The following is a 12,043-nucleotide window of genomic DNA, read 5'->3' on the forward strand; positions in this document are numbered from 1 at the left end:
ATTTGGGAGATAAATCTTTATTCTTCTTTTTTTAACTTTAAATAATAGAATTACCTCATATTAACAGTCTGTTTTTCTAAGTATTTTTACATGCATTATCTCATTGGATCCTCAGGGCCTCAAGGAAGACAGAATAGGTATTATCATTTCCATTTTACATTCTTTCATTTATATTTCTTGAACATATTGATATGTGCCTAGTACTGTGCTAAGTGAAACTGACAGACACAGTCTTATCCATATGAAGTTCAGAGTACAGAGGCAAAGACAAGCCAGAAACAAAATATCTAATCATAAACTGTACTGTGCTATGAGGTAAAAACAAAACAAAAAAAACACAAGGTATTGTGACAAGGAAAACAGAAGGAAACTTTCAAAAAGTAGTATTTGAGATGTGAAAGATGAGATGAAATACATCAAAATAGGAGTGCAACATCAGTCTAGAAGACAGTAGGAAAAATGTAAGAAAGCCTTACGATTAGTGAGAATCTGACATATTACTTCAGTTAATTGTTACCAAATTCAAATCACTTCCCTATTTTAAAGTATTAAGATTCAATCACTCAGCAAACTACTGCAAACACTGTAAAAATAAAAGACCTTATATATTCTACACACTTTTTTATTTAGCTCATTTGTGTAGCAACAAGCTTAGAAAAATGCATAGGTTTGCATTCACCTAGATATGGGTTCAAATTCCAGCTGTGCCACTTAGTAACTCTAGGATCTTGTCAGATTAGTTAAAATTTCTGAGCTTCAGTTTCCTCAACTATAAAATTGTGGTCTGATACACCTAATAAGATTGCTTTGGAAATTAAATGTAAAGCCCCTGATATAAAATCTGGAAGATAGAAGTTGCATAACAAATGTTAGCTCCCCTTCCCTCCCTTTATTACAATCCAGTGCACTAGTTCTCAATTTTAGCTTGCATTAGAATCACCTGGAGGGCTTATTATACTATGGAGTGCAGGGCTGCACCCCCAGAGTTTCTGACTGAGGCCAAGTAAGACCTGATTATGTAAACTTCTAACAAGTTCCAAGGAGACACTGGGGTTGGTGGTTTGGGAACCATACTTTTCAAAAACACTAAAGAAACTAATGACCTGTGTATCCAGTAACTTTTCCAGTTATATCAAAAAAGAATACAGATAGGCCCCCAAACTCCTAGGAATCAGATATGCACAAAGGCAGCCAAATCTGAAGGTCAGTGAGTTACCATGTTGGGAGAGGCAATTGCCAATATGCCCTAAACATCCCTACCTGTTTTTGCTGGGTATGCCAAGTATGCAAAGCCATGACCAGGCCATTGCTTGGGACTGTACTGGCAGTAAACAACCTAAAGAGACGAGGTAATGTCCCACCCTGGAAAAGAGTAGGTTGGCTTTCACGTACTATAAAAGTCGTAGAATGCTTAAGTTCAATATTCTTCTTCTATAATGCACCCCACTGTGTGTAGATACCCATCATGGACTTTTTGTGTCACCTCCAAAGGATTCATAAATATGGGTACCAGATATAGCAAATAAAAGTAAGTTTGTCCTACGCAATGTATGGGACAATATGACACACCTATCCTAAAAAGTTATTTGTTTATCTCAAATTCAAATTTAACTAGGCATCCTATAGTTCCTCTGGCAACCCTACTTGGGGAACACAGGGAACCCATACAAACACACATGACTCTGGTTCATACTTTTGTTGTAATAAAGACCTTTGTCCTTGACCAGGAGTTTTGTGTCTTCTGGCAGCACCCATGAAACTGTGGCAGGATAACTTGTTAGCTTGCAAGTACGGTAAAATCCCACTCTTCACAATTATTAACCAAAGAGAGCACTGAAACCAATCTAAATGGTTGGATTTACTTGAACACCTGGAACCTGAATCACATGGTGCCATTTTCTTCACTTCATTAGCACCCTATTCTACAATCTGACCTAATTAGACCCAGGCACTTTGTTCATAGCTACTGGCTTCCTGAGCAATAATTAACAAAGAAAACCAAAACCAAATTTTTTTAAAACATTATTCTCCACACATGAGCTTCCATACTTAGATTTACAGGATGTCAGGATCTTAAAGTAACTTAAAAGATTAATGTAATCTCAGTAAAAAAAACTGAGAATTTTTAAAAACTAGACAAATAGTTCTTTGGGGAAATTAACAGATGAAAACAGCTAAAAGTTCGTGATGGAAAAATAAGTGTGTATTAGATATAAATTTTTTACTATGGTATTTGAATACATATTTGCAAAACATCTATTTACACCCTTGGCTGGATTAATACAAACACACCATAAAAAATCCAGATAGAGGGACACCTAGGTGGCTAAGTTGGTTAAGCATCTGACTCTTTTTTTTTTTAAGATTTTATTTATTTATTTGACAGAGAGAGATCACAAGTAGGCAGAGAGGCAGCCAGAGAGAGAGGGGGGAAGCAGGCTCCCTGTGGAGCAGAGAGCCTGATTCAGGGCTCGATCCCAGGACCCTGGGATCATGACCTGAGCCGAAGGCAGAGGCTTTAATCCACTGAGCCACCCAGGCACCCCTAAGCATCTGACTCTTGATTTGATCTTAGGACCATGAGATAGAGTCCCCCATTGGGATGCTGAGCATGGAGCCTACTTAAGTTTCTCTCTCTGCTCCTGCCCCCCACCCCATGCACAGGCTCTCTCATTCTCTAAGAAAAACAAAAATAAAGAGCAACAACACCAAAAAAAAAAAAAACAGAGTTTAATGTTAACAACAATAAAAACAAAAGGAATAGGAAAAAAAAAAGAAAACATAGGTGCCATGTGATTACTAGCAAAAGAAATATTTTCTCAAATTAGTATAAGAAATTATAAAGGTTAAACACTGACATATTTGAATACACAAAAAATAAAGTCTGTACATAAGACTAAAAAAATTTAAAAAAGAAACAAATTAGCAACAGGGACTACTGAAAGGATGTAATCTATAGATTTAAGAGCTCTTAAAAATTGGTAAGAAATATACCAATATGCCAATTAATTAAATATACATAGAATAATAAGATGCAATTCACAAATGAGGAAATAAAAACCACCAATAAATACATGAAAAAAATATTAATCTCAGAAATAATGAAATGCAAAATAAAGCAGAAATATCATCTTCCAGTTATCATAAAACACATAGGAAAGCAAAGATGCAGTGAGACACAGACTCAACTTAAAAAGTCACTGGGAATATAAAGTGAAATAATCTTTCTGGGAATTTGGGAATGCAAATCAAAAGCCTCAGTTTTTAGCACAGTCACACCCCCCCTTTTAAGGAAACTATTTAAATTTAAAGAACATGTGGGAAAATATTTTATGTGCAAAAAATGTTCCTCTTATAATGTTCCTTATATAATGAGGACTTTAGAAACATTTTCTATGCATTTAATGAATAAGGGCAATGGCTAAATAAGTACAATGTATCTTTTTGATGGTGTATTATCATTTGTTTTAAAGGAAATTTATAAAATTTTTGATCATATGGGCACATACTTAGGATATAAGTTTAATGCCAACATGCAGAATTTATAAATATAGGATGATTTCAAGTATAAGAAAGATACATTAAAAATATGGGGAAGAAATATGACAAATTCAGTGTGGTAAGGTTATGGTAATTATTTTCCTTTATTTCATAATAGTTTTCTCTATTTTAAAAATAAGCTCAATTAACTTTATAATGAGGGAGATGGGGATGGAAAAAGTTATACTGGCAGTTTAAACAGGTATGATTCAGTAAGAGGCTCTGGCAACTTTTTAAATGGCAGATACAATTATTTCTTAATGACTATTTGTTGAGGATTAGATTCCCTTAGTCTCCCTTGCAACATTGAGAGCCCACAAAAGAAGAGTTTCGTAGAATACATGGTGATAGCAATGATGTTTTCTAGAAATGATGAAATGAAAGTGGCAAGCTGTGGTGAGAGAGAAAGAGGGGTAGTGCTCTATAAAATGTTACTTAGGAACTAGTAATATAAGCTCATTTCACTGCTATTACACATAGTATGGGCTTAGAAACACATTAAAAAACAGTGTTATTTCCATTAACCGCACCATTACAAGAGATGAGGTATATAATGTATTTACTTAAATATCAGGTTCTTACATCTTCACTGAGGTGTACCCAGCACAATCATATTTAGTCTTTATGTAAAATGTTCCTATTCCATTTCTAACAGTGGAATTTCCTCTATAATTATAAGGTAATTTTTGTCTGAACTTGGGATGATTAACTTCCTTAAATTTCACTTACCTCTTAGTTCTGCCATCATGAGTTTCTAGGAAATGTCTTTGAGCCTCATGTTTAGAATGATGATCAGCAGCTAATGCAATATCAACAGTAATGAGTCCTAAATTGGCTGACCCTGCTTCAAGCCAATAGGCCCTCTGTAGTACTGCAGGCTGAAGTCCAACTCTGGAATTATTTAATTGTTCAATGTACTGTCTCACTTGAAAATCCTGAATTGCAGCACTTATTCCTTCCCCAACTGACTGATTGTGGAGATTACAGTTTGCAACTCGAATTGCACCCATCTAAATTGAATAAAGAAAATGAAATAAAATGTAGTTTCTGCACTCTTAAGCAACTTAGAATAAACTACAAAAGAGGTATTATTTCAAACTTCATGAAAGAAAAAAAGAGAAAAATGGGAAATGGAAAAGATAAATGCAACAGAAAAGTAAACAGTCAATTAATAAAAAAAGGATAAAAGGAAAAGAACCTAAGTCAAAAGGAAAGCAAGAGAAGGAGGAAGGAAATGTTGGTAGTAAGTAATAAAATCACAGACTTTTAACAGGCTTAATTTTAAGCAGTAACCCACAAAGCGGAGGTGGCAAACAAATGTTTTCAGGAGCCAGGCAGGATATAAATGTATAAAACCTAAAGGCAGTTAAAATTCAAATTGCCTAAAGGCAATCAAAATTTAAAAACACTACCAATTTAATCCCCGCCATAAAAGCAACCTCCAAGTTTACATCCCTGCCATAAAGCAAAGTTATGATAATTCCATTAGAGTAAAATAGTAGTGAAAGCATGCTTTAAGACTGGAAGGGAACATGGACAAGCCCAAAACAGAAAGTTATCTCCTGGAATTCTGTAGTGTTCTCTGAGATGGCAAACTATAAATGTGTGTTCTATTTCAAGAAATGGGGGTTTTGAATCTTGACATCTATATTCATTAGGGATATTGGTCTGAAATTCTCCTTTTTGATGGGGTCTTTGCCTGGTTTGGGGATCAAGGTAATGCTGGCCTCACAGAAAGAGTCTGGAAGTTTTCCTTCTGTTTCTATTTTTTGAAACAGCTTCGGGAGAACAGATATTATTTCTTCTTTGAATGTTTGGTAGAATTCCCCAAGGAATCCATCAGGTCCTGGACTCTTGTTTTTTGGGAGGTTTTTGATCACTACATTAATTTCGTTACTACTTATTGGTCTATTCAGGTTGTCAATTTCTTACTGTTTCAGTCTTGGAAGTTTATAGGTTTCCAGGAATGCATCCATTTCTTATTGGCATATAGCTATTGATATTAATTTCTTTTTTTTTTAAAGGTTTTATTTATTTATTTGACAGAGAGAGATCACAAATAGGCAGAGAGGCAGGCAGAGAGAGAGAAGAGGAGGAAGCCGACTCCCTGCTACGCAGAGAGCCGGATGCGGGACTCGATCCCAGGACACTGAGATCATGACCTGAGCCGAAGGCAGCGGCTTAACCCACTGAGCCACCCAGGCGCCCTTGATATTAATTTCTGATGACTGTTTCTATTTCCTTGGTGTTAGTCATGATTTTATTAATCTGGGTCCCCTTTCTCTTTTCTTTTGGATTTGTCTGGCCAGTGGTTTATTGATCTTATTAATTCTTTAAAGAACCAGCTTCTAGTTTCACTGATGTGTTCTACTGTATCTCTGGTTCCTAACTCATTGATCTCTGCTCTAACCTTAATTATTTCCCTTCTCATAAATGGGGTAGGCTTAATTTGTTGTTGATTCTCCAGTTCTTTAAGGTGTAAAAGAGTTTGTGTGTTTGGGATTTTTCTACATTTTTGAGTGAGGCTTGGATGGCTAATGTATTTCTCCTTTAGGACCACCTTTGCCATATCCCATAGGTTTGGGGCTGACGTGTTTTCGTTCTCATTGGTTTCCATGAATTGTTTAAGTTCTTCTTTGATTTCCTGGTTGATCCAAACATTCTTGAGCAGGATGGTCTTTAGCTTCCAAGTGTTTGCATTTCTTCCAAACGTTTTCTTGTGATTGAGTTCCAGCATTGTGGTCTGAGAATATGCAGGGAATAATCTCAGTCTTTTGATATCAGTTGAGACCTGATTTGTGATCCAGTATGTGTTCTATTCCAGAGAAAGTTCCTTGTGCACTCGAAAAAAATGAGTATTCTGTTGTTTTAGGATGGAATGTTATGTGTGTATCTATGAGGTCCATCTGGTCCAGTGTGTCATGCAAAGCTCTTTTTTGTTGTTGTTGATTTTCTGCTTAGATGATCTGTCTACTGCTGAGAATGGAGTCTTAAGATCCCTTACAATTAATGTATTATTATCAATATGTCTCTTTATTTTGATTAACAGTTGGCTTATGTAGTTAGCTGCTCCCATGTTGGGGGCATATATATTTACAATTGTTAGGTCTTCTTGTTGAATAGACCCTTTAAGAATGATATAGTATCCTTTAGTATCTCTGACTACAGTCTTTGTAGTAATTTGTCTAATATGAGGATTGCTACCCCAGCTTTCTTTTATGGTCCACTGGAATGAAAGATGGTTCTCCATCCCTTCACTTTCAGTCTGGATGTATCTTTAGGTTCAAAATGATCCAACAGTACATTAAAAAGATTATCCACCATGACCAGGTGGAAATTATTCCTGGGATGCAAGGGTAGGTAGTTCATATTTGCAAATCGATCAATGTGATAGAACAAATTAATAAGAGAGAAGAGCCACATGGTCCTCTCAACGGATGCAGAAAAATCATTTGACAAATACAGCATCCTTTCCTGATTAAAACTTTTCAGAGTGTAGGAACAGAGGGAACATTAGATGTGGGTGCCATCTATGAAAATCCCACAGTGAATATGATTCTCAATAGGGAAAAGCTGAGAGACTTTCCCTTAAGATCAGGAACATGACAAGGATGCCCACTCTTGCCACTACTGTTCAATATAGGACTAGAAAGTCCTAGAAACAGCAATCAAACAACAAAAAGAAATAAAAGGTATTCAAATTATCAAAGAAGAAGTCAAACTCCCTCTCTTCACAGATGACATGATACTTTATGTGGAAAACCCAAAAGACTCCACCCCAAAATTACTAGAACTCATACAGCAATTCAGTAATGTGGCAGAATACAAAATCAATGCACAGAAATCAGTTGCTTTCTTATACACTAACAATGAAACTGTAGAAAGTGAAAGTAAAGAATCAATTCCATTTACAAGAGCACCAAAAACCATAAGATACCTTGGAATAAACCTAACCCAAGAGGTAAAGGATCTGTACTTTAGGAACTATTGAACACTCATTTAAGAAATTGAAGAAGACACAAAAAGATGGAAAAACATTCCATGCTCATGGATCGGAAGAATAAACATTGTTTAAATGTCTATGCTGCCCATAGCAATCTATACTTTCAATACCATCCCGATCAAAATTACCATTGGCATTTTTCAAAGTGCTAGAACAAACAATCCTAAAATTTGTATGGAACCAGAAAAGACCCCAAAACACCAAGGAAATGTTGAAAAAGAAAAACAAAGGTGGGGCATCATGTTGCCTGATTTCAAGCTATATTACAAAGCTGTGACCACCAAGACAGCATGGTACTGGCACAAAAACAGACACATAGACCAATGGAATAGAGTAGAAAGCCCGGATATGGACCCTGAATTCTATGGTCAAATGATCTTTTACAAAGCACGAAAAAATATCCAATGGAAAAATAAAAAACAGTCTCTTCAATAAATGGTGCTGGGAAAATTGGACAGCTATATACAGAAGGATGAAACTCAACCATTCACTTATACCATACACAAAGATAAAGTCAAAATGAATGAAAGACCTCAATAAGAGACAGGAATCCATCAAAATCCTAGAGGAGAACACAGGCAGTAACCTCTTAGACATCTTAGCCACACAAATTTCTTTCAAGACACATCTCCAAAGGCAAAGGAAACAAAAGTGAAAATGAACTTTCGGGACTTCATCAAGATAAAAACTTCTGCACAACAAAGGAAAACAGTCAACAAAACAAAGAGGCAATCCAAGAATGGGAGAAAATATTTGCAAATGACACTACAAAAAAAGGGCTGATATCCAAGAACCTCTCAAACTTAACACCAAAAAAACAAATAATCAAGTTCAAAAATGGGCATTAGACATGAATAGACACTTCTCCAATGAATGAAGAGAAATGGCTAAGAGACACATAAAAAAAATGCTCATTATCATTAGCCATCAGGGAAATTCAAATCAAAACCACACTGAGATACCATCTCATACCAGTAAGTATGGCAAAAATTAACAAGACAGTGAACAAGTGTTGGAGAGAATGTGGAGAAAGGGAAACCCTCTTACACTGTTGGTGGGAATGCAAGTTGGTGCAGCCACTTTGGAATACAGTGTGGAGGTTCCTCAAAAAATTAAAAATAGAGTTACCTGATGATTCAGAAATTGCACTACTGGGTATTTACCCCAAAGATACAGGTGGTCTGAAAAGAAGAGCCAACTCAACTACCCCAATGTTCATAGCAGCAATGTCCACAACAGCCAAACTGTGGAAAGACCAGAGATGCCCTTCAACAGATGAATGGATAAAGAAGATGTGGTCCATATACACAGTGGAATATTACTCAGCTATCAGAAAGGATGAATACCCAAATTTTGCATCAACATGGATGGGAGTGGAGGAGATTATGCTAGGTGAAATAAGTCAAGCAGAGAAAGTCAATTATCATTTGTTTTCATTTACTTACAGAACATAAGGAGAAAGAAGGGAAAAATGAAGGGGGGGAATTGGAGGGGGAGATGAACAATGAGAGACTGTGGACTCTGATGGTTTTAGAGGGGAGGATATTGGGGCATAGGTTGGACCAGTAATGGATATTAAGGAGGGCACGTATTACATGGAGCATTGGGTGCTATACATAAACAATGAATCTTGGAAAACTGCATCAAAAACTAATGACAAAAACAAACAAACAAACAAACAAACAAACTAATGACATACTGTATGGTGACTAACATAACACACAAAAAAATAAAAACAAAAAAAGAAAGAAATAGAGATTTGGGGGCATCTGGGTTGCTCAGTCATTTAAAACAACTAAATCTTGATTTAGGCTCAGGTCATGATCTCAGGGTGGTGAGACAGAGCTCCATGTCTGGCTCCACACTCAGTGGGGAGTTTGCTTCTCTCTTATTCTCCCTCCCAGTACCTGATCATAGTCTTACTCTCTCTCTATAAAATAAATAAATAAATCTTAAAAAAAAAAAAATTCAGTTTAGAAAAAAACTAACTATACTGCCTAAGAAATAGACAAAAGTGTACCTTTAAAACAAGTGTACCTTAAAAAAAAAAAAAAGAAAGAAAGAAAAAGAATTGGAAATTTTGGTTTGGAAAAAGAACTGTATTGGCGAAGAAATAGACAAAAGTGTACCTTTAGATTTGTAGCACAGCCATGCTCCACGACATAAATATCTGCTCCATCTACTGCTAAACGAGTCATAGTATATTTCAAATCATCTGAAGTTGGACAAGGCCCAGGTATACAACTCAACTAAAAAGAAAAATAATTGGATATTTAATTCTTCACCCTCACTTCACCATTTTGGTACTCACACCTGCTGATTTAAATAAAATTTTCATTATGTGCATATTTTAAAAAATTAGTCAAATCTCATTTTCATAATGATAAATGAAATTATCAGTAATTAAAGACTTACTAATTAGAAACTAATCATAAGTATGTACCATTTTCATTCATAAGGGGAAAGAAGCAAGTCTAAATTGACAGAATACAGTTACTAAAAGTCACAAAGAATAATCAAAGTAAAATGATAAGTAAACAGTGTCACAGGATTATAAGAACTATATAGGAGTTTAAAGTTGTAAGATTTTCTTATGAGTACTCTATACTACACAAACACACACACTTGTTTTTACAAATATATCAACTGTAAGTTTTATTATGATATCTAAGGACAACTGACACAAATTTAATGTTATTTTACTCCTGAAACAGATTTGGTCATGGTTAGGCTGGAAGAAAACATACATTTCACCTACTTCTTGGGGAAATGGCAACCCTGAGTAAATTATTGGCTCAATGGCATACAACTGTTCATTAGTGCGTAGAACACAGATGTCTTGCATTATACCCAGTGTTCTATAATAATAAGGCATACCTTGGAGATATTGCGGGTTCCATTCTAGATCACCGCAATAAAGCAAATACCACAATAAAGCAAGTTAAATTTTTGTGGCTAAAATAAAAAACACAAGAAACAAGAAGTGTTGGCGAGGATGTGGGAAAAAAAAAAAGGAACCCTTCTGTACTGCTGATGGGAATGCAAACTGGCGTAGCCACCATGGAAGACAGTACGGAGACTGCTGAACAAAATTAAAAATAGAACTAACCTATGATCCAGTAATTGCACTACTGGGTATTTGCTCAAAGAATATGAAAATGCTAATTCAAAAAGATATAAGTACCTCTATGTTTACTGCAGCATTATTTACAATAGCCAAATTATGAAAGCAGCCCAAGTGTCTATTGACAGAGGAATGGATAAAGACGTGGTGTGTATGTGTGTGTGTGTGTGTGTGTGTGTGTGTGTATAAACAAAATGGAATATTACTCAGCCATAAAAAAGAATTAAAATTTGCCGTCTGTGACAACATGGATGATCCAGAGACTACAATACTAAGCAAAATAAGCCAAAGACAGATACCATATGATTTCACTCATATATGGAATTTAAGAAACAAATGAACAAAAAGGAAAAAAGAGAGACAAACAAAAAAATAGACCCTTAACTATAAAGAGCAAACAGATGGTTACCAGAGGGAAGTGGCCTGGGGGATGGGTGAAATAGGTGAAAGGGATTAAGAATATGCTTGATAAGCACAGAGTAATATATGGAAATACTGAATCACTACATTGTGTACCTGAAATTAACATAATACTATATGTTAACTTTACTGGAATAAAAATAAAAATAAAAAATAAATAAATACTGTAAGATTTAAAAAAAGTGAATTTTTTGGTTTCTCAGTGCATATAAAAGTTATGTTTACACTTTATACTATAGTCTAAGTGTATAACAGCTTATGTCTAGGAAAAATGTACAAGCCTTTACTGCTAAAAATTGCTAACCATCATCTGAGCTTTCAGCATGTCATAATCACTACCCAAAGATCACTGTAACAATAATAATAATGACAAATATTGAAATATTACAAGAATTACCAAAACGTGACACAGAGACACAGAGTGAGCAAATACTGTTGGAAAAATGGTGCTGACAGATTTGCTTGCTGCAGGGTTGCCACACACCTTCAACTTGTTAAAAAACAAAGACACAAAACCACTGTATCTGCAAAGCACAATAAAACAAGGTATGTCTGTATCTTTTGCCCCCAAAAACAGACCCAAAAAACCCTGATCTAAAATGACAGAGGCACATCAGTGGTTGCATGGACTAATGAATGGCTGACTGCAAAGGGACACAAAGTAATTTTCTAAGACAATAAAAAATGTTTGATTTTTAAAAATTTTAATGTAACATGAAAGCTTTAAATCTTAAAAAAAAAAAAAAAAAAAAGAAAGAGGCGACACATACAAGTGTCCATTTATCCATAAGGAAGTAATTGTTTGACATATAACTAAGGATTCCCTAGATCCTGGCAGTGTTTATAACAAGAAAAAAAACTATTTTACCACCAATTATAGCAGTTTCCTTTATTGTCAGTAAATTAGCAGAGGTTATAGATATTTTGGACATAAAGTTAAAAGCAGGATGAATTGT

The 12,043-nt window shown here is 35.3% G+C and overlaps 1 protein-coding gene across 16 annotated transcripts in view; it reads right to left on the bottom strand.

Annotated features, from left to right (window-relative positions):
* The window catches only part of BLTP1 (bridge-like lipid transfer protein family member 1), a 217,015-nt gene that overhangs the window by 126,961 nt on the left and 78,011 nt on the right, over positions 1 to 12,043 (bottom strand). For all 16 annotated transcript variants that reach the window (XM_082726767.1, XM_082726764.1, XM_082726765.1 and 13 more), the window contains exons 26-27: positions 9,673 to 9,792; positions 4,270 to 4,550 (exon numbers count right to left, since the gene is read on the bottom strand). In XM_082726767.1, coding sequence (XP_082582893.1) covers positions 4,270 to 4,550; positions 9,673 to 9,792 — 401 coding nt within the window. The remainder of the gene's footprint in view (positions 1 to 4,269; positions 4,551 to 9,672; positions 9,793 to 12,043) is intronic.

The sequence above is a fragment of the Mustela nivalis genome (genome assembly GCF_964662115.1).
Source record: "Mustela nivalis genome assembly, chromosome: 4".
Lineage (NCBI taxonomy): Eukaryota > Metazoa > Chordata > Mammalia > Carnivora > Mustelidae > Mustela > Mustela nivalis.